Source organism: Rhipicephalus sanguineus, chromosome 3 (genome assembly GCF_013339695.2).
Source record: "Rhipicephalus sanguineus isolate Rsan-2018 chromosome 3, BIME_Rsan_1.4, whole genome shotgun sequence".
In the NCBI taxonomy this organism is placed as follows: Eukaryota; Metazoa; Arthropoda; class Arachnida; order Ixodida; family Ixodidae; genus Rhipicephalus; species Rhipicephalus sanguineus.
The window spans coordinates 213,724,144-213,747,803 of NC_051178.1; the positions used below are offsets into that span (position 1 = coordinate 213,724,144).

The 23,660-nt window shown below is 47.3% G+C and overlaps 1 protein-coding gene across 1 annotated transcript in view; it reads left to right on the forward strand.

Moving 5' to 3' along the window:
* The window catches only part of LOC119388270 (band 4.1-like protein 4), a 166,064-nt gene that overhangs the window by 53,509 nt on the left and 88,895 nt on the right, over window positions 1-23,660 (forward strand). Inside the window, exons 2-3 of the mRNA XM_037655949.2 lie at window positions 4,245-4,349; window positions 17,021-17,063. Coding sequence (XP_037511877.1) covers window positions 4,245-4,349; window positions 17,021-17,063 — 148 coding nt within the window. The remainder of the gene's footprint in view (window positions 1-4,244; window positions 4,350-17,020; window positions 17,064-23,660) is intronic.

Sequence of the window (23,660 nt, forward strand, 5' to 3'; positions counted from 1 at the left end):
TACTCAGCTTCACTGCCTATTGGCTTCATCAAGTGACCCAAATGAGATTACTGCTACAGATCTATATCGTTTTGACGTTGTACTTCCTTATGTCACTGACTTTCTTCTTGTTGATCCGCCTTGTTAGCTTAACGAAATCTATTTTAGATCTTGCGTTAGTCCCTTTGACGTGTTGCCGTTTCTTTATTAAGTTTTTCGTGGTTTGGGGGAGCTCCTTGCATCGACGCATCACCCACAGTAGGGCACTTGCCCCAATTTTCGCGAAAACAAAATCGTATAAGTTCAGCTTTTTCCCCAGAACTGTGTCCGGACAACTACCCTCCACTGTTGTTGATGCCAGTGATTTCGTACGCGAACTGGAATGCCTGTATTATGTGTCGTGATTCTTGTTATAGATGTTTGTTTTGCGCTTTCGTTTTTCTCATCGTTATTGTTGTTTCTCTTTCGCTGTGATTGCGATGCTTTTTTATGATTCTGTGATCACTTCGACAGGCACTGTTGCTAAATAAATTAATGAATGAATAAATAAATAAATAAATAAATAAATAAATAAATAATAAATAAATAAATAAATAAATAAATAACTTGGATTGGTGTTTCAAAGATCAGTCTAGTTGCTCATTCCCTCGATGTCAGTATTTCCCTCTTGTTCTAAACCTTCGTATGTGTTCTCAATCGCAATCTTAAATTCTTCCGATTTTATTCTTCCTAGGTCCACAGGCTGCGTTGTCCTTTGGTGCTTAATCTTGCTCATTAAATACCTTTGGCCGCTGCACTTTATCTGGCTCGTGGCTGTGTCTGGGCTGCCGCACAAAATGAAATCTACTTCGTTCTTCGTCTGTCTATGAGGGCTTTTCCACGTCCACTTCCCATAAGAAGCTCTACTAACATCTCTCCTCTGGACTCAGTGCCGTAGCTGCCTCTTCCCCATTTCGTTTCACTTTCGCGTTCGAGCCTTCCGTGATTATGGTGTACTGGGCACGCCCTTCCACAGTGTCCTCGTATAGCTGGGCTACATCTCCGTCGTCAAGACTGAATGTAGGAACGTAAACCTGTAATAAATTCAGTTTGTATCTCCTGTTTAGCTTTATCACGAGGCTCACTGCCCTTTCATTGCTGTTAGAGAATTCTTCATTGTTGCCTGCAAGGACTTTGTGAATTCGAAATCGTACGCCACATTCTTTCTTGTCAGGGAGTCCTCTGTAGCAGAGGACGTGATGCTCCGCCGTATATGCTTCACCGGCTCTTCTGACCTCACTAAGGCCAATAATATCCCAGTTAACGTTTTCTAACTCCTCAAGTAACTCTACTATCCTAGCTTTGCTCGATAAGGTCCTTGTGTTAAACGTTCCTACGCTCACTTTTCATTAGCGGCCCAGAGATTATTAGTACCCTCCGCTGGAATCTAAGGGCCGGGGTGTAGTTGAGAGATCAATTAGGGAGGTACAGTGGCCGGATACTGCACCAGCTAGGGAAGTCGGTTCCTGTTCTGGTGAGGAAGTGAGTCGTGGTGAGATAACACAAGGAGCATACTATACCAGTCAGGTGCCTCGCCAGCGACCAAGAACCACTGATAAGGGAGGTTAACTACAAGTTAATCTTGCATGTGAAGCCAACACATAACGAAATAACATACGAGAGCGCATGCTCTATGAGACACTCATTAAATTACTTTGCTATACCCAATCAACTGCATCCCCTTTACCCTGAAGCTTCATGCCATCCGGGGTGGGGCCCAGCTTTGCCGAAGCGGCGATGTCATGTGATGGTGACGTGACAAATTTCGCCGATCTGCGACGTCACGATGACTTCGCAACCACGCGACACTTTGCTCAGGCCTCGCAAAGTATCTTGACTCTAACGGCTTATGAGACACCTTCGTGATGTGTCGACATCATATGGCTGTGTCTTACAGGTACGCGCAATTAAGGTCTACGGACGAATTGCGATGCACCGAGAAATTCTCCATCTTCGAGTCTTTTCAGGAACGCCTGGCGCCCACTCGTTTCTCTCGCATCGAGCCTGGTTCCGGCTCCGTGAAAGCTAAATATAAAACACAGAGGGCGTGTGCGCGAAATGATTTTCTCCTTGCCTTGGAATGTGCTGTATGAGGCGCGCAATGAAGTTCGAAAGTTATTGCAACACTCCGCCTTTTACTGAATGGCCTCTTGCTTGCATTCATCCGCCCCTGCAAGTTTCCTTCCGAGAGTTGAAAGATCGTCTTTCCAGTGCAGGCTCAGCCCGACCTCTGCTATAAAGTGGTGCGACAACAAAGTATGGTGCTGTCATGTTGTAAGCAGTCGCGAATTTCTTGAGTGACTGATAGGTGCGTGTTTCTCCTGGGACGTGTGTCATAGTATATTGAGGGCACGGCAGTCATGCGTGCAAAGCTAGTGTATTTTGCAGCATGGAAGATGACGACGAACTGTTTGGGGTATTGCACACAACTATGCGAATCGAGCGCTCATGTTACGGAGCAGATGTAATTGCAGGAACTTTTTATGAATACTATGGTATCGCTTGTGACAACTTTGATTTAATTTGTATATTTTCGCTTATCGAACACTTCCTGTTTTTTGCAGTGTATTTGCATCCGTGTCGTCCGCGCCGCTCTGTGTGTTTAAGAAATACTTGTTAAAACAGTTGCCGGTCAGTCGTGATGCCAAAGATGATATAGCGACTCTTTTTAACACAGAAAAAAAAAAACAATAATAACTCGCAGGGTTGCAAGGCGAAATCTTGAGAGGTCGCGTGAGATTTTGTACCACCCGCCGCGTTTTCAAGGCCAGCGTCCTTGTTGAAGTCCCTAGCAGATGGTGGCGATGATGATGACGAGTGAGCCCTCTCCACCACCACCCACTCGTCCTCGCGCAATTCACACGGTGCCATTCTACGCTTCTTCCACTGAATCTATTAACATGAGTCTTTGCCCGACATGACAACCGTATATAGTATTATTTTTCCGAAACTATTCCAAGCACTGGTGTGACTCTTTGATGGAATACTTGACTGCAACACAGAATGCATGTGTTAAGAGTACGGCTGGAACCCTGATTTTTCATTTAGTGACTTTTATTAGGCCACGGAATTTTTCCTCAAGCCGCTGAGGCAAGACGAGCTAAAGCGGCTCCGCAAACGTTCTTACACATGTGCATTCACAAATGAGAAGGCAACAAACAGCTACGCGAGCAGAGCAGGATCAAGCAAAAGTATGCGTGTTTGCCTAGCTTCGAACATTTGCGGACCGCTGCTGAGGCTTCTCCCGAGGGGGCGCTCATGATGGGCTCACGTGAGAGCATACACGTGCCACCATCCAACGCGACCGCCGCGTGTCATGGAGCCATTATTATCGCCCTGCACGAAGGTTATCGGGCCAGCCGGTCGGTCGTCGTGACTTGTTCCTCGATGACCACTTGTTGCCAACCTTTGTTCTCCTCACGTCACGCAGTTTCACTTATTCGTTTGATACACAGCTCGGTACTATACTCGCCAGTAATTCACGGCCTCTCTTCGTTCTCGTTAGCCTGGGCAATTATACGCGTCGATTATCGAGGGTGCTCGGCTCGGGTGACGGACCTTCGTTTGAGGCCGTCTATTCTGGGACGACGCGAGTGGGCCGGTCACGATACTCTCTCTCGTGGGCGATGGCGCGCTCGGCTTGTCAGGCACGAAACTCTGAAAGATGACATCGCATCCATATATGAAACACCAACGCATGCACTACGTGTTTGGGACGATTTTTCTCGAGACTATAGCCTTGCTAAGTATTACCGTACGTGCGGAGTAACACATGTGCGACAGCACTTGCGCGCTTCAATATATGTGCTCATTATTAATGAGCCCCAGCTAGTCATTTTAATCCGGCGTTCCTCCAAATCATATCGTTGTATGGCGCGCGAAATACCGGAGTTAAGTGAGCCGTTTGTCGAGGACCTTCTGTGTTATGGTGCATTACGAAACCTGCCCCTCGAAGCATCTAAACGCCCAGTAGGTTCTTTGACAAGCAAGTATGGATGTTCCATCTCTCTGTGTAAACTGTGCGCAGATGCTCGTGCGGAACACCGATTAGGGCGTCAACATGGGCGCATCCATGTGCAAGTTGCAGTACGTTTTGTGCAAATTGCATTTCTTAAACGCTCCTGCAACTATTTCTGTCGAATCACGCTTCACTTTCGTGTTATAAACAGTGAAAGATGGATCGTGCATTTCTCTATGGAATGAGCAGTGACGCATTTCCGTTTCAGAGCACTTCCCGAGGCCAGGATCTTCTGGATGTGGTCTACAAGCACCTGAACCTGCTGGAAACAGCGTACTTTGGTCTTCGCTTCGTCGACACCCTGGCGCAGACGGTGAGTGAAGCAACTGTATTCACTGCTATTCGAGTTAGACAACGTGGTAACAGGAAAGGGTACCAACGTTACTTTATTTATATTGAAAGACGCCTTCCAGGGAGACCGGGAGCAAAGTGAGGATCTGTTGTTATTCACGCGGTGAATCCGGTGGAAAGCAGCACAATTGATTCCTTTCATACAAGCACGCCAACATGCATCGGCATCTGCGATGTAATAGGTTGTGGGATATGCAGCCTGAAAGTGGAAAAAATACCGTAGAATTAAGGAGAGGCGCTGATGCTTACCTTTGACCAACTCGCCCAAGTTATCATCAAGAAGGTGAAGCTCTAAGCGGGACGGATTGGTGGTATTCGACGACACCACAACGATCAGGTGGCATTGATACAGGGCCAGGAAATATTTGGGGTAAGAGAACACACATTTAGAGGGGACGTGGAAGTACTGAAAAAAAAAAAAGCCTCGATACAAAGAGAAAAGAAATTATTAACACTGTCGGGAAAAAGGAGACAACTTGCCGTACCTGATCACGTGCTACTTTTGTTCCTCTCTTTCTATGGCTTCGTGCAATGCTCCCTCCTGACTGTTTCCTTCCTCCGTGACGGGAATCGGGCCTTCATCGTCCACGTGCTTATCACTTCAGTTGCTACAGGCATAGGCGTCCCCCATTAGGGACCCCCCTCCCCCTTCCCCATGTCGGCGTGTACTTTTGAAATACCATTCCGGAAATCTCATAGTGCTTGTTTCGTGCCATGGAAATGCTTAGTTTGAAAGAAAATCATATTTTGGTGGTCCGCATACCGTTAGCGCAATTCAAACCGCACGCCTCCGAAAGACTCGTGACATGAGCACTCCCCAAGGGCGCCTTTAGCGCTGGGCATACCATGACGTGCGTGTATGACAAACATGAATAACAGAGGATGATGTGAATGTCCATGACGTCATTGCCTGTCACACATGCAACCGCTTTATCCGCCACTGTAAACACACACGCCTGCATATGCCACATTACTCCCGCCCGCTCTCTGCCCTGAGCAAAATGACTGCGGCTTATAGCTCGGCAAGGCCCGGTTATGCAAGTTTACTTCGTTATGCAATTGTTTACCCTCGTAGCCGAAGCACAGTTTGCCAACCGAACGATATGGCCAGTCGAACGTTCCGTACGGTGTGCACTCACTACCGTCGTTTCGTCAGTTTCCGAAGCCGTCGCCGCAGTCGAACGCGAGGCGTCCTTTGCCGCCCCTGAAGCTCGTCGCTGTCGTCTTTCTGCATCCTTCGGCCGACATTTAGCTCGTTCTTGTTCGACACTTGTTTCAGCCTGCCACTTTGCGCGCTTGTAGCCGAACGAGATTCCGCAGGATGGTGCGACGCAGCATGTCGCCGCTGCGACAGCGCAGACAACTTCGGCACAGATGGGCCAGCGTCCTCGCTCCTTCCATCGCACGACCATGGCACAACGGCTGAACTGAAGCTCGCTGGCCCGCGCGGTGCCCACGCGGAGGTACACAGCGAAACTCGCTCGACTATAGGCCAGTAAAGCTTTCGCTTTAATATGGCGACGCGGCGCATTCAGCTGCAGGGAGGGAGCGCCAGTGCCGCCGGTGCCACTCCAGAAGACGCTGAGCCACGCAATCTATACTTCTGCGCGTCACTCATATGCTGCGACCGAAGGCGCGTGCAGCCTGTCAATAACTTAACCTGTATTTTGGCCGTGTACCGCAATATGTGCGAGCACCCTCGCTTTCTCAAGATTACTCGTAATTATACATCACGGAAGCGCGCGCGATGCCTTGAGGGACGTGCCCGGAGCAGAAACGACTCCTATGACGTCATACTACCGCTGTGTTAAGACTTGATACTTTCAAAAGGCTCCAACCAAAATAATCACAGCATATCCACGGGGTGAATGATGATGAGTGGGGCGAAGCTCCGGAGGGAATCATCGGTAAACCGTGAAACTCTTCCGTGAAATTGGCCCAGTACATCATATAAAGAGTGTAAAACACCGTGTATATATTAAACATCAAACTTTTATTGTACTGTTGGTTTACGTGGTCCCTTCATGATCACCGCTTTGTGATCGGTGAACTGCAGGGAAAGTGTCCGCTCCCGAGCGAAAGAGAAAGCGCGCCAAGAGCGAACGCCTTTTACGATCGCAGGCATCCAATGACATGCGCCATTCGCATTATACAAGCGCCATCTGTCGTCTTTAAACAGCAATTAAGAAATACATGAAACGCCATCTAGTGAGCAAATCATTTAACTAGAGCTCTAAGAAATACATGAAACGCCATCTAGTGAGCAATTCATTAAACTAGAGCTGGCTACATAGATACTACTACTACAGAGGAGGGAACGACCCACACCCTAAAGAGCTTCGCCCCTTAAAAATGGGTTTAATTCCCGACGTCTCGGAATCAACTCGATTCCTTCCTCAGGGGGAGTGACAGCGGAGGTGTCGAGGTACTTGTGTACTATTTGAATGAAAGGGAAGGTTCTGCGTGGCGCTGCATAAAATATCGCTATTTTGCTGGTGTCTGCGCCATTTCTGCGCGTTACTTCTGCGACGGTTTGTTCGATAACACGCTCACAGCCTTACGATGCTTAACTCAGTTCACACGCTGAAAAAAAAAAAACAGCGCGTGAACTTCTCGAGGCTTTCTATATCAAAGAGAAGAATGATGATTGCGTGCAGTCAGACGTCGGTCTTTCTGTACAATGCGGAACATAATTTTTTCAAATCTTTCATATGATACGCCCCCTATAGTTTGTGATGTTGCGTTTGCGCATTAGGATGCTTATATATGTGCCACAATCTTGCAGTCTTCATTAAAGTTGTGAGTAGCGCCTGTCCCGTCGGTTTGTGTTCCTTACTTTGTGGTGTGTGTTTTTTAGCGCTGCATTACTCAGCAAGCACCAACTCGCCCAACAACACGTTCTTCTGATGCTTAACCCTTTGACACGCGACGTACATAATTATGTACACCACTTGTTTTTGCTATTTGTATCAACTAGGGGCTAAGAAAGAGCGAGATATATCGAGCTTTGAATGAATTGAACCTCCTGCATAATAAATTTGTCTTCATTTAACTTCATTTTTCAGTATACACTCTAAGCCGAAAATTACTAAAATGGGGTATGGCATTGGTCCGTCAGGGGACTAAATGGGCTGCCGCAGATTTATAACCATTTTTGGACCAACTGCGGGAGTAACTACAGGGGTTCAACTTTTACACTCTAGCACTTACTCCAGTTGGTTTAAATGTTGGTCCTCGTAGAATGCTCCAGAGGGACTAATAGTTGAACCATCTGGACTAACCGAGAAAGAAAAGGATGGCGATTGTTCGCTATGTCGGCGTGATTCTTGGTATTTCCAAATGAATATGCATTGAATGATGCAGTATTTGTGGCACGTGCACAAAGATACAACCACACACAACCATTGCAATGTAAAACACCACACACACCGACCGACCGCGTTACACAGCCGAAAACCAACCATCGGCACAGTATCTTGACCTCCCATGTAGCGCCGGTCGCAGACTTTTGTTCGGCGTAATAAAACAATAAACATTCGCAGCGTACGTGTAAACTTACGTGGGCTCATTGGTAGCACCGCAACACACCGATCTTTTAATATGAACTCGCCGGATGTTTACGCCCTTTCGGTCAGCGAATTCGAATTATCAGCTGGCGCCAGGGGCGGATCCAGGTGCCAACTTTGGGGGGGGGCGGTTCCTTCATCTGAGCGGGGGGGGGGTAGGGTAGGGAGGAGGAGAGACAGGCACTGCAGGCAGGCGGGGGGGAGGACTGACACATGCTTTGGGGGGGGGGCGATCGCCCCTACCGCCCCCCCTCTGGATCCGCCACTGGCTGGCGCTCTATTGTGTTGGCCGAACCAGCGTTAGAAATGCTGGTGCACAATAAAATGCACCTATGCACACACAAACATAGAAGCGGCACTTATGCAGGAACGCCGGCGAAGCAGTGAGGCGCCCCGCCGATGCCGGCTTCTTGCCGATAACGTCGCTAGGCCTTTACGAGGAGCACGGCTATGAGTTAAACGACCGCTGGCGATCACAAGATGCGTCTCCTGTGCAATTTTCGTCGTCGTTATTTTACACACAAATTAAAAAATCATAGCATATCCACGTGGTGAATGATGATGAGTGGGGCGAAGCGAACTCGCGCTGCAGCACGGCGATGGCATTGGCGCGAGCGTGGTCCTTCTTGATGGAAGATATTGTGACTAGATTGTTTCAGAACCACAATCTGTTGCACACACCGCAACTATGGCCGAAACTGTTATCAAGAAAGTCCCGCTGGAAGCGCGCGTCGGCGCCTTCGGGCAGAGCCCGCCTGATGCGTTTTGCAGCCACTTCACGTGCTCGCACAGCCTCGGGCTCTGCCTGCCGGTACGCGCGTTTTCTCGCCGCTTCACGGTCCTTCACAAATTGAAGATCCGATTCGCGCCGCAGCCGTGCAGCTTCGGCCTCGCGGGCTCGAACGGCGGGGTCTTCGCGCCGCAGCCATGCAGCTTGTCGAGCAGCTTCGGCCTCGCGGGCTCGAACGCTGGGGTCTTCTCGCCGCAGCCGTGCAGCTTGTCGAGCAGCTTCGGATTCGCGGGCTCGAACGGCGGAATCTGCTTCGCGGCGTCGACGTGCAGCTTCGGCCTCGCGGGCTCTCACCTCAGGATTCTGTCTGCGAGCGCGCGCTGCCGCCGCCTTCCGTGCCCTCCGTTCCGCAGCATTGTCTTCCATCTGGCGACTCCGAGCTAAAGAGAAAGCGTGCCAAGAGGGAGCCTCATGGCGCGTTACTTCTGAAATGTTGTCTTCGGGTGTCGTTGAAAACACGAGACGTAGTAAAGAAGAAAGAATGCTACACAGGCGAACACGCACGAGAGTGTCACTCGTCAACGTCGTCTTCTTCTTCTATACTGCATACCAGAACGCGCGCAGTAAAGAAGAAAGAATGCCACACAGGCGAACACGCACGAGAGTCTCACTCGTCAACGTCGTCTTCTTCTTCTACTGCATACCAGAACGCGCGCTTCTCACGAGCTAGAGGTGGCTACTACAACGCTACAAACGGAGGATGTACAGACCCACGGCATAAGGAGCTTTGCCCCTAAAATAGATGACCGCTGTCCGCGGCGTCTTACGGAGTGATGTAGATATATGTATACCTACCAGGCCCGTAGCCAGGAATTTTTCTCGGGGGGGGGGGGGGGGGCACTTGCTGAAAGCCTTGACTATTTGAGAAAAAAGCCTATTTTCCTTATTTATTTTCGGTAAACACCATGTATCACAAAAATTTCGGGGGGGGGGGGCGCCCCCTCCCCCCCTGGCTACGGGTCTTATACCTACAACGACGAGAAGGCTTGCAGGCACGTTTCTTCCACCGTCCTTACAAAAATGGCTAGTAACATTGAGTAGACCACCTAGTAACCATCTATTGACATTGGTGACCGTCTAGTAACATTTGCGATCTAGTAACATTTGTCAATAGACCGTCTAAAGACCTCATTCTTACTTTTGTATAAAGACTATTTCATGTAGACCGTCTAAAGACCTGCTTCTTACTTTTGTATAAAGACTATTTTATGTAGACCGTCTAAAGACCTCCTTCTTACTTTTGTATAAAGACTATTTTATGTAGACCGTCTGAAGGCCTGCTTCTTACTTTTGTATAAAGACTATTTTAGGTAGACCGTCTAAAGACCTCCTTCTTACTTTTGTATAAAGACTATTTTATGTAGACCGTCTGAAGGCCTCCTTCTTACTCCCGCAAAATTCGCTAATTAAAAAAAGTCGTTGTATGTTAGGCGGATTTTTAGTAAAAGATAGGTGTGCCTCAGTGGTATCTATAAGCCCACCGCAAATTTACACGTACGCCATGAATGTTTGTTGCTTAATTACACGGAAAAGAAGTGTCCCATCTGAGCTACATTGGAGGTGAAGATGTGGTGCCTATATACTCGGTGACCAAAGTTTGGTTGTGAAGAGCGGGTGGCGAGCGGTTGTCAGTGTGAGTGTTGTATTACTGTGCGAATGTTGTGTGCATGTTTGTGTACGTGTGACCGAGTTTGCGTGTTTCGATGCTAATTTAATTAAAGATTCTCTGGCACACAGCGAAAAGCTCCCCTATGGATGTAAACAAATACTCCCCTCAGTCCATCCAAAACCTCCGTCCTTAAAGGGGGTAAATTTTTTACTCCCCTGGACGGAGTATATAAAACCCCCATAGGGGCGTGCGCTAGAGGACTAGTCCATTTACTCCCATCTCGGCTTTATTTTGCTCACAGTGATAGGGTGTCTATTGAACATCGTTGATAGGGCGTTACTACGAGGTCACCAGACAACCTATGAACATGAGTCTGTTCAAAGTTGGTGGCCAATTGCAGCCAGAGCGTTGATTGATTGTTGGTACAGACGTCTAAAGACAGTTGGTAGACACTCTTTTGATTGTTGGTAGGTTCTAGTAACAATTGTCTTTAGACCGTCAACTTAATGTTACCAAATATTTTTGTAAGGGCGTGCTCGTAAGTCGCTCGCTGTACACCGCCGGCCGCGCGTTGATTCGTATTGGCGCTCCCTTCATGCTAGATGTTTGACAACGGTTGTCGCATGGAGAGAAAGACAGTTTGACCTGTACTTTATTCCAGAAGACATTATTGTCTGTGAAACAAATTATACGCAACGTTTCTTTCACCTGCACCGGCAACGCACTCACACCGGCTGCCGGGCGGCTTGGTGCCGAAGACGTAGCGAAGCCTATCCGCCTCGTGCGCTGCTGCTTTGAAACGGACAGGTGGCGCCATCTACGGCAAAAGTGGCAAAACACAGATGTGCCGGTGGCGCCGGCTCACGGTTGACCGGTTCACCACTGCAAACTAGGTTAATCACCATGGCGGACCGCAGTGATAAACGGTCGAAAAAGGCCACTTCTGTGTATTGTTGTGTTGGAGAGTGCCACAACAGCTATAAAAACACCGCAGGAAAGCTGCCAAAGGTGATATTCTGCCGATTCCCCTGGAGGAAGTACGAAAATGACAGAAGAGGACAGTGGATCAGGGCTGTGCAACGAACAAGGTAAGCGGCCGTTCTCTTTGTTGCTCTCCGGTAGATTATTTTTATACGATGTATTTCGTAATGTGATCAAATTTATTCCTTTCTTTTAGGCCGGAGAGGCAGCTTTGGCAGCCTGTGCGGGGCGAGACTCGCATATGCAGCGCGCACTTCGTGGGAAACAAAAAGAGCTCCGCTGCGATGCACCCTTCTTATCTGCCAACGATATTTCCGTCGTGCGGCGGAAGAAGCAACGGCGTTTAACCGCGAAAATAAACGAATTAAAGCTCGCGGTCCTACATTTAGAGAGCACTGAAACACAACCGCAAAAACGCCCAAACCTATTGACAATGCACGACCACAGCAAGGGTCCCACCAGCGCAACGCTGCACTCGCAGCTCGTCGGCTCGTCTGAGCCTCTGAGCGCTCCGCGAACAGCCCTGCGCGCTGCTACGCTAACGAAAAAACAATATAAAAAAGCAGAGAGAGGTTAACTAACGACATTGCAGAGCGGTGGAAGCAAGAAGAGGTGTTCCATCGTCGGTGTGGTGTGTTGTCAACAGATGGCGCTAGTTTGTTTCTGCGCCACGGAATTGCAAACTTCAATCAAAATGCATGGGATCCTATGGGGCGTTGGGCGAGGGCACATCTTCCTTTCTCCTCGCTAGTCACCAGGGGAGCCGAGCGGTGGCGCCACCATACCGATGCACGAGGCGGATAGTACTTCGGATCGCTTCGTTGTTGTAGCCGGTGACTCTGCGGGAATGCAACCCCTGACGAACAGCTTACTTTTGTTAGCGCTGGCGGTGTTCTTCGTAGTTCTTCCTAATTTGGCACATTGAAGCGAGTTATACACGGTGTCCGGTCTAGAAGGCTTGCATTTGTTTGGGTCCGGCAGCTCTATAGGGAAGAAACGTGGGTGAGCGCGCTTGCTCGCTGTGTGCGCCTGCGCGAGTTGAATTTGACTCCCATAACAGCTTCTATTCGTTGTAATAGTGCTTCGCTTTCACTCTGGCGTACAGCCCATATAACTCGTCAGGGTGTCTACCAACCTTGAAAACCTGGAAAAGTCAGGGAATTTCTGAAAAATCTGGCCAGGTCATGGAAACTGACTGTAGTCTTTGAGATCTTCACGAAAATATTCATTAGCATTCATCAAAGCTTAAAAAGTCACTCCTTCAGCCACACAGAACCGCTAAGCAGAATCATAGTAAAAAAAAAAAAAGCGGTGCATAGCTGGTGCTTCTACAGATCACATGGACATAGATCACTTTCCGACTACAACGTTACTCTCGCGCATAAAATTATGCATGTTTGTCTTGGCCGCGATCTCGGCTCAGCTTGGGGGTCTTCTGGTTAGGCTATAAGTGCCATCAGTACAGGGCAAGGTTCACAGAATATGCGAGCTGTAATTATTTTTTACTGCAAAGTGTAGTTTACAGGTGTTTAAATTAGTCTGGGATACAAAAACAGTAGTAGAGTAAATATGGTAATCCAGATTGGATCCAATCCAATCCACATCTCAAGCTACCTGGGCTGCAGCCATATGTCCATTCTTCTTGCGATGCAGTGAGCATGTAGTGAGTTGCTATGCCTCCCGCAAAGAAGTGTTAATTTAACCCTGATTTGGTGAATGCAGAAATATCCGAGCACGCCTCATGGATTAGAGCAGTGCCGAACGACCCAAGTAAGGCTCAGTGTGCAGCATGCAAGAAGACATTTACGCTCAGCAATATGGGCATCGGTGCTGTCTTCATTCACGCTGTAACCAAAAACACCTAGCTGCTGTTAGTATGGTGCAAAGTGCTTCGCAGACAAACATCCGCACGTTTTTCAGTTCGTCCGGGTGGTTCGTCCGGTGCTGGTATTTGTGAAGCATGTATGATAGCAAGGGCGATAGCAGCCTCCTCTGCCGTGCCGCTGTCCAGGGTGTTAAGCGTAGCCTGTACCGTTACAGAATCCGTATTGTCCACTACGACCAGACACATGGCCCGTTTCTGTAGATATCGGGCCACGTCAGTGTAAAGGACTGGTGCGTTAGATGTGCCGTCACCTACGACTCGCATTAGAGCTTGAACTCTTGCCCGTCTCCGGCCTTTATGTCGATCAGGGTGCATATTGTGGGTGGAACACTGCAAGTTCTCATGAAGAGCTATTGCTGTTTGTGAAGATTGTGCTTTGCCTTTCACGGGGAAATTCTTCCGTGGAGCGGGGATTTTCAGTGAACAAGGAATGTCCTGTGGAAAATATGAAGGAGGAGTCACTTGTAGCACAAAGGTTGGTGTACAATGAGGTGTCTGCAGCAAGTGGTGTTGCAGAAGTTGACCTAACAGACAAGATGATAGACATGGTTCGAAGTGCCAACATCAGATGGAAAGAAGACTTGGAGAGGAAAAAGAAGGAACGGTTGGACGTATTGGATGCTGAAATAAAAAAAAATAAGAGGACTGCGACTCTTGTGAAAGAGCTGAAAGAGCTCTTGTGAAAGAGCTCAAAGAAGCAAAAACTGATGGAAGACGCACAGCTTCAGGTCTCCATGCTGCGGCAAGAGATTGAACCTTTGAAACAGTGAAGGCATTGCCGATACAAATAAACAAGCTTTTCTGTTTGTCGATGGACAACTATAGTGCCTTTTAATATTTTATTCATTGTAAAGGATGCTTTCAGCCAAGGGAATGCGATAAAGCAGCATGGTTTGTATTTTATATGAGCGCCGCATAATTTTTTGTTACCACTGAAGAGTTTGTTTCCAGTGCGCAGTTTCTTCCAAGCAGACGTACCGGTCATGGAATTTGCTTGAAATGGTCATGGAAAACCTGGAAAAGACAGGGAATTTGGAAAAATTTAATTGGTAGACACCCTGCTCGTATATATAATCATGCTAGCCGACAGGGCCGAGAAGTGCAGCGCGGCAGCAGGCGATCGGCGCGCCGTTACACTTCCCGTTGGTCCCTTCCTTACCGGGCGTTTGCGCACGACACGCACGGTCTCACATTTACTCCCTGTTGGACGAACCGTTTATTCGTTGCTTAAACGACTGCAGTTAGTCCAACTTTGCCCAATTTTGACATAGAGTGTACTTTTGCATATGATCACATTACCGAATACACTACCACGTTCGACGAGTCGTTCCACGTGCCGCTTCCTGCGAGCCATGTGAAAATTATAATACTTTGCTCAAAATGGACATAACCAAAAATGAACTTGCACTGTCTTTCTAGCTTGAGGTTTCATTCTACTTTGTCAAAACTTTCATTCTATTTATGCCTGAATGGCTTCAGGATAAATTGATATTTAATTACAACTTAATTAGGATAAGTTACTATAACACACATAAATCAACATATGATGACATTATTTTAACACGAAAGTGCTTTATGCCGGGGTCCACCAAGACTTTCATGACGTATTTCCGTCACGGAAATACGTCAGCAAAATGAACGCCGTCAGATGGCAAAGAAAAAAATATATAAGAAAAAGTTCCGTTGCAAGAGTCGAACCCATGACTTTTCGGCCCGCGACGATGGCTGGCGGGCGTTTATCCGCACTGAGCTACCGTCAAGCACATAACGGCGGCTGTCCCACACGACCAGTTGTTTCTGGTGGTGAGCGAGCTCATTGACTCTCGCGGCGCGGTGGCTTTTCAAAATGGTTGTGGCGTGCACAGAGAGCAGTTCCCTGAGCTACTAAGGTTTTACCTCAGCGTTACCTTTATTTCTTTTGACAACGACCTATTCATACAAAATCAGGGCTCCTGCGTAGTGCCAGTCCTTTGCAAGATTTTTCTTGCTAAGTTTGACCTTCACCTTAAGCGCTTACTTGACGAAGCCCATCTAGGCGTAGTTAATGTCTTCAGATACGTGGATGATTTTTTAGTCATTTTAGATGCTCCACTGACTCGTTTACTGCTACTGGCTACGTCCATTGTGGGAGTGTTTGAAAAGGGTTCTTCCTCGCTGAATTTCACGTTCGAGGTACAACAGGAGGACTCCATTCAATTTTTAGACCTTCGACTATCCTTTAATCGCCATGACCACATCTGCTGGGCTTACATGCCAAAGAACGAAAAAAGCCGCACTACCCTTTCATTTCTCACATTCCAAGGTCATGAAAAGGGGAGAATGTTGTCTCAGGTCAGCCCTTGTAAAGTCTTGCCCACACAAGTTAGCGGAAAGCTTCAGTCTCCAAAGCGCACGTTGCAACAGGCAGCGTGCCCCCATTCGCTCCTACTAGCGGTCGCAGAAACGCTTCTAAACCAGCTTCGCAAGGAGCACGCAGTAGATGTAGGCGTTCCTCCGATTAGGGGTGCGTACGAGGTGGTCCCATACAGGTCCGTAGCCAGGAATTTTTTTCTGGGGGGGGGGGGGGGGCACTTGCTGAAAACCTTGACTTTTTGAGAAAAAGACCCATTTGTATTATTTATTTTTGGTAAAAACACATACTTCACCAAAGTTTCGGGGGGGGGGAGCCCCTAGCGCCCCCCCCCCCCCTCGGCTACGGGCCTGGTCCCATATGTGCACAAATTGTCACATAACTTGAAAAAGGTCGCTGCTAGGCATGGGGTGGGTCTTGTTTTCTCCGCTCCGTACAAATTAGCTAAACTATGCAAACGCGTGACGAACACCCGTACAAGTAAACGCTGCACCACAAAACATGAATATCAGTATGTCGAATGTACAGATTCGGTCGTGTACAAAATTCCATTATGCTGCGGTCGTGTTTACTTGGGTTCTTAAAGTCAGGAGATGGTTCGAACCTCGCTTTATGCACACTAAAGTTTGCGGTTGTTTTCCAAGGTTGAATAATGCGGTAGTAGTAGGTCGCGGAGATACTAAACTGGAACGTGAGATCTTGGAAGCCGCGTAGATTGAAGGTTGTGGACCCGACACGTGCGTGAGTGTCGCGTCAGTAGCTTTATTAAATAAAGAAGTGCGTTTCAATAATGGCCACTTTTAAGCGCGTTTCCTTTCGGTATCCTTTTAGTTATGTCTTCTTCTTAGCTTTTAGTCTTATTAGCTTGTTCTTTCCCGGTTATGGGTATTCAACTGGGTATCCACGTGCCACCTATCATTCGGTCGTTCTGGTGAATTCATTTTCCACGTGTTGTCACGGGGGTGTATCTCGCGCCTGGATCTGTTGTTTGTTGTTTGTTTTTGGTGCAGATCATCGGAAGCCTTGCGCACATGCGCACATTGGCTAGCTGCAGCGATGTTTTCAATAAATGTTCACAGTTGTTAGTAGCGCTTCGTCCTGTGTGTCCTATTCTTTTGTCCCGTCCATCGCGCTTAATTTTCACCAAGTATATATATGTTCATCTTGCCTTACGTACGGAATACCTTGCGTGCGTTAGCGTTCAACACTATATTCCGTAAACAGCATACGTACGTAAGAGCTCTGGGTTGGGCGGCTACTCTGCGGTCTACGTTTACATTCTGCGCATGGGCAGTCTGGAGCACACAACGCTAACGCTAAATCCTTGCGTTTGCTGTTTTCCGCTATACTAAAACTCCCTAATCTCGGTAGTTTTAAAGCCGCTGTTTACGAGTGCGTTCGGCAGGTGGTCGTATTCTGACGAAGCATATGTCTTTTTCTCTTTTTTTTCAGCATTGGCTCGACCCCAACAAGAAGATCCACAGACAAGTCAAAGGTGCGTGTTACAGCTAGTGCATGGCAAGCAAGGTGAAACCAAATATATGTTCCGTGTTTATTGCTCCTGCATGGAGCTCGCATTTAATTTCGGGCACGGAACTAACTGCTCATGAGCCAGGATCATAACGATTCTCTCCTTAAAGCATAACAACAGGCACTTGACCGCGCAGTGAAGGCCTATAGTTGTCCTAAAAGATCGAACGTCATCAGAATGGTTCTTCTGGATAGTGAACAGATTGCATATAAAGCTTACACAGCTTGTGCTTGCAGTACTGTAACTATTCGCGGCGAGATCGACCTATAGGTGGCAGCATCGCCCCAGCGTTTGTGTGGATCGTCGACCGTGCGCTGTGTGTAAGTCTACGGGGTTTCTGTTTCTGTGTCGTCATTCTGCGCTCCGCAAGTGTCGAAAACGTTTCAATATCCAAGCGAAAGTATTGTTCGGTTCCGCAATGCCACACATAATGCACAGAGCCAGGGATAAGCTTTAATTCCTAGCCCGGCGACGCACAACACCGAGAGTCGATTGTCAGGAGTCGGATCGGCAAGGCGCTTAGCGATGGAAGCACTTCGATCCCGGTGGGTTGAAGCGTTCGCTGACGAAAAGTGGTGATGCTCAGTCAAATATGCTAACGCGTTTCTCTCTATCAGTCCATAATATGCGCATTCATGCTTGCTGTATGCGTAATTTCTGCGCGCTACGTGCGTGAACACTGTTGCAGTCCGCAAAAGATCGTGGCAGCTTGGCCAGAGCTGACAGTCATGATTTACTTGCGCTTTTGCGTACTTCCGCAAGTAAATAAATTGATTCTCTAAGTACGCAATGCGGCCTACATCCTCCGTGCGCCACCTTCGCAGTGAATGCAAGGTTTGTTAACGCTACCTAGCCTTACCTACTGTTGTTTGCGCGTTTTCCGTCACGCTCACTCAATTACGAGAAGCGTTCACAGTGTTCCGAAATACAAATATATAAGCGCCAAAACTCGTCCAGTTTGTGCATGAACTCGTGCATAGTAAAGAATATCGTTTCGCGAGCCAGAAACGGACGGACCATGCAATGGCGATGAACGGGTATCCGAAAGCGAGCTGATAACCACAGCTCATGCTGATGTATTTTTTTTTAATCTTTTAAACATATCTTCCAGTAATGATTGAGGCCTGATATAGTACCAAAGTTGAAGTTACCGTAGCGCGTATTTGATCAGCATAAGCTGCCTAGCAAGGGCCGATTCAACAAATTGCAGTACGCACCCCAGCCAACCATATCCGAACATTATAATAACAGAGAGCTGAGCTGGTTGGTAAGTATTCATTCTAATAAGACAGGGCGTGCAAACACGGACACAAGAAAGAAGTCAGGACACCACAAACGCCGAGTAACAACTGAATAGATGCACAACGGCGGAAAAGAAAGAAGGCACGAAAACTTATCTGCGCATGCCCATGCAATAAGCGAACCTATCGATCCAGCATCCGTGGGGGCCTACGCGAAAGATAACTGTTAAGGCATTTGATTTCATATTTATGCAAGTTAATCGACGGTTGGCTCACGCATGCGCTGCCACTATTCTCGAAATGCCATGCCTCAATCATTATCAGACGCGTTTCTTCGCCGTTGTGCATCTATTCAGTTGTTAGTCGGCGTTTGTGGTGTCCTGACTTCTTTCTTGTGTCCGTGTTTGCACGCCCTGTCTTTTTAGAATGAATCCGAACATTATTGTCTCGTTAGTCAACGTGACATGAACTTTGATTTTTTTTTTTTTTTTGTCTTTGCTAAGCCCGGAAGGCTGGAGGACAAGCGTATGTGCTTAAAAGTGACAACCTTATGTGGTGTGGTCGCACTAAACGAATGCTTTTCGCATCGCTACTGAGAAAAAAAAAAAAAAACAGCGACTGGCTCTGCGAGCTTCACTTTCAAAAAGGAAAGAATGAGTTTACTGAAAGTCGACCAAGTCGTTCCCGTTGCATCTGTAATAATTTTTCTATCTGTGGTGAATATGAAGTCGTAAACACAAGTGACAACCCATGCTGCAAACAGTGAGCGCGAGAGCGGTTCGTGTTCGTGCGCGCCGGTTTGCTGCGCATGCGTGCACTCCGCGCGCATGCGCCGCGGCTCGACATGTTCCACTGGCTACCGCGAAGGCAGCGCCGCTTCTTACCGTGCAACTCATTTTACCTCGTAAGCAGCACAAAACAGAACGGGGATAGATAATAATATACATACTCTAATATTCAGGACTAATTATGGCGCGCATGACAGCATCAGACTACGTGACTAGGACAGCAAAAAGTGATCGACTCCATAATTCAGCTTCAAGGCTGTTCCGCTAGGCTGCGCGACATACCGGTTTTTGTTACATTTAAACACGATTTGAAAACATAAATCCTACTCACAACGCGAAAAGGATGCCGGAATCTGTCACTAAATTTCACTGTTTTTTCATTTTTACCAGGATCCAATCACACGTTGTGGCTAGTTGTCGGTCCCTTTAAGCTGTATACTTTGAATAGACCTTCGAAACAACGCTTGTTTGCGCCACGGCATACCACGTCTACGAATGCTCACTGCATGTAGACTGTTATTTTCAAAGTGATTTTTGGGCTGTATGGGATTCTAGAGCTCATAAAATTAGTGGCTTGACTGTGAATGCGCAGCCAATCTCAACTACACGAATGCGCGCATGAAATATTCTTTGCAAAAAGTGGGTCGGCTCAAAAGAAAACATGCTAGCTCTCCTGCAGTGTCACTTCCGAGAAAATAGAGCCGCTGTTTGTAAAGAACTAGCTGAGAGAGCGAGATATCATCCGTCCACTTTTTGTCGTCTCAGTGAAACTTGTGTGTGACGTGTAAAACGGTGTGTATTTGCGCAGCGATATACTGTTACCAGTTTTCTTTCTTGACATTGGCTTTTTTCGAAACATTACTACTTCATAACATACTCATGCACAGCAATGATTATGTTGCCGAATAGGATACGATGCTCTTTTTGGTTACGTATGAACCAACGAGTTCCGCGTGCATGAAAATAAAATATCCCGCTGATATCGCACTCTGATTATGGCTCTGGTAATCTTTTTGCCTAATAAAAATAAAAATTGCAACTCTGCTACTATTGTAACGACATTTTCGTGTGAACTATAATAACACGTCACTAGAGGCGTTTACTTACCCTCAGGGTACGGAATGTTTCCTCTCACAGGTAAGCCGAGTGCTAGTTTCCTTGACACCAACGTTAAAATACTATTCTGAAAAAATCTTTCTCCGGCGCTTCTGTTATTGTGGTAGTTGAGTTGCTGTTGGCGCCGCTTGATCGTACTGACACTGCGCAAGCGTCTTGTTCAGTTTGGAGACCACCGCGCAAACCTACGTTTACGTGAAGATAACACATGGATGTGCAATGTATTATCCACGAAGTCATTACAACATGCGACGCTGTAAGTACCGGTGTTGCACATGCGCGCAGAAAAGAGAGACAAAAAATCCAGATACAGGTGGACATGACGCAAGGTAAACTATATCAGATGCAGCAAAACAGCCATTTGGGCTAGTTGGTAACGGTTCATATCTTAAAGCAAATAGGCGCACTATGGGAACAAGGACAAAAGGGAGGAACCGACGACACAAAGCGCACACTCGCAACTGAAGGTTTATTGAAAGAGTACACATAAATACGTTACAAAAAAAGGGGCACGTGGTGCAATTTTCCTCGCCGAAACAAAACAAAACGAGATGAGTATCCCCTTAACAGATCATGAAGGCGCATGCGTCTATACACAAAGGAAGTTCGAAGAAAACCGGACTAAAGAAAATTCAAACTGCGTGGGGAGGAGGGGGGGGCGGACAAGTTTAATGCAGTGTGTTGATCAAATATGAATATTCTATCTCTGTTATGGCGATAGAAGGGTGGCTGACGCATCTATCCCCGCATCTCTTTATGTGAAAAGCTTCAATTAGTTCGCGCGTGGTTTTATCTCGATGCCTAGATAGAACCATCGCGTCAACGAGAAAAGGTGAGCATCCGCACGTGGTGCAGTGCTGGGACAAGTGGGCACCCTCTCTTGACGCCACGGCTCTGTTGTGCTCCTGGAGGCGAATATTTAAGCAACGGCCAGTTTGGCCAACGTATACACGGCCACATGACAGTGGTATGAGGTACACGACACATGTTGCGCATTGAACAAAAGGCGAGGTGTGTTTAACCTGGCACTTCTTATTTTCTATGCACTTCGCTTTTGCTGCTATCCTTCTGTCTATTTTACCGCATACTTTATTGAGTTTATTTGGAGCCGAAAAAACAACTTGTACATCGAAACGATTAGCCACGTTTTTTAAACCATGGGACATTTTATGTATGTACGGGATCACTGCGAGTTAAAAAACGTGGCTAATCGTTTCGATGTACAAGTTGTTTTTTCGGCTCCAAATAAACTCAATAAAGTATGCGGTAAAATAGACAGAAGGATAGCAGCAAAAGCGAAGTGCATAGAAAATAAGAAGTGCCAGGTTAAACACACCTCGCCTTTTGTTCAATGCGCAACATGTGTCGTGTACCTCATACCACTGTCATGTGGCCGTGTATACGTTGGCCAAACTGGCCGTTGCTTAAATATTCGCCTCCAGGAGCACAACAGAGCCGTGGCGTCAAGAGAGGGTGCCCACTTGTCCCAGCACTGCACCACGTGCGGATGCTCACCTTTTCTCGTTGACGCGATGGTTCTATCTAGGCATCGAGATAAAACCACGCGCGAACTAATTGAAGCTTTTCACATAAAGAGATGCGGGGATAGATGCGTCAGCCACCCTTCTATCGCCATAACAGAGATAGAATATTCATATTTGATCAACACACTGCATTAAACTTGTCTGCCCTCCCCTCTCCTCCGCCCCCCCCTCCTCCCCACGCAGTTTGAATTTTCTTTAGTCCGGTTTTCTTCGAACTTCCTTTGTGTATAGACGCATGCGCCTTCATGATCTGTTAAGGGGATACTCATCTCGTTTTGTTTTGTTTCGGCGAGGAAAATTGCACCACGTGCCCCTTTTTTTGTAACGTATTTATGTGTACTCTTTCAATAAACCTTCAGTTGCGAGTGTGCGCTTTGTGTCGTCGGTTCCTCCCTTTTGTCCTTGTTCCCATAGTGCGCCTATTTGCTTTAAGATATATATCAGATGCAAATGTAAAGCACGTTATCACGTGACAGAAAAAAAAACGTCTGCATGGTGGAACGCTCCATAAAGCTACTTTTAAATTAGCATGCACCATTTACACGGCTTTCGGAAGAAACTAATATTTTAATAAACGTTGATTTCGGTGTTCTCAATGTTGTTATCGCCATTTTAACACGAAAGTGTTTTATGCCGGGGTCCACCAAGACTTCAGTGACGTATTTCCGTCACGGAAATGATGTCGAAAAAACACACACGATCGGATGGCAAAGAAAAATTCACAGCATATCCACGGAGTGAATGATGATGAGTGGGCGAAGCTGCGGAGGTTCATCGGTAAACCGTGAATCTTCCGTGAATTCTGCCCAGTACATCATCACCGACGTGAGATCGGGCGCGTTTATACTAAAGGTTCGGTGAGAGTTATGACGACTTGCAGCTCACTTTAATTTTACATGTACGCTGTGAATTTTCATTGTTTAGAAAACCATTGCTTTAGAAAACATCTGGCGTCTTTCGTTAAGCAGCTGGCGTCTTTTCGTTTTGCTTTAGAAACATCTGGCGTTCTTTCGTTTTGCTTTTAGAAAACATCTGGCGTCTTTCGTTGGTTTATTTCATCAATGAACGGCGTTTTGAACAAAATTTTTATTGTTTAATCACGCACAGGAGAAATCTCACCAGGCACTACCTTGGAGGTAAACAATGGCTGCCAATGGGAATGAGAGACAGAAGTCGGCTTTTAGCTAACACTTACACTTCTACTAACGTTTCCTACTGGAACATGCCAATGGCTGCTAATGGGGAATGAGAGACAGAAGAATTCGGCTTTTAGTTAACGCGCACGCTGCGAATTTTTTATTGTTCAACAACGCACAGGAAAAATCTCCCACCGGCACCACCTTGGAGGTCAAGATCTGGTACTAGCGTTACGACTGGTTACGCACTACGACTACGAGGGATGAACGGGTGTCGCTTTAAGGAGCTTCGCCCCTAAATAAGTTCCGACAACGGGCATCGAACCCACGACCGCTCGGTCCGCAACAACAGATGCCGGGCACGCTATCCACTGCGCCACAGTCACAGACTCCGGAGGCTTTACAGACGCGCCTTTTAATCTACCACTCTCCTGGTCGGCGGCGTGGCGTTGACCTCTGGGAGCGGTAAGGTAAAGTAATTCGTCATTACTATGACCTCCGCGATTAGCACCTGCAACGCGTTACACGTCCGTCCCATTCGGCGCGTTTTCAATATAAGTTCAATTTTGTCAATGCCTTAACACACCGCGAGGTGGCGACCTTAGCGCAAGCGTCGTAAGAGCGTCGGTCTCGTTCATAGCATCACGCTAATCCAAACCAAAAATAGCTCTGCGACGCGCGCCTGCCTCACGTGGCTATCTAGCCACCATAACGTGGCTGTAACAACGCGTTCCCC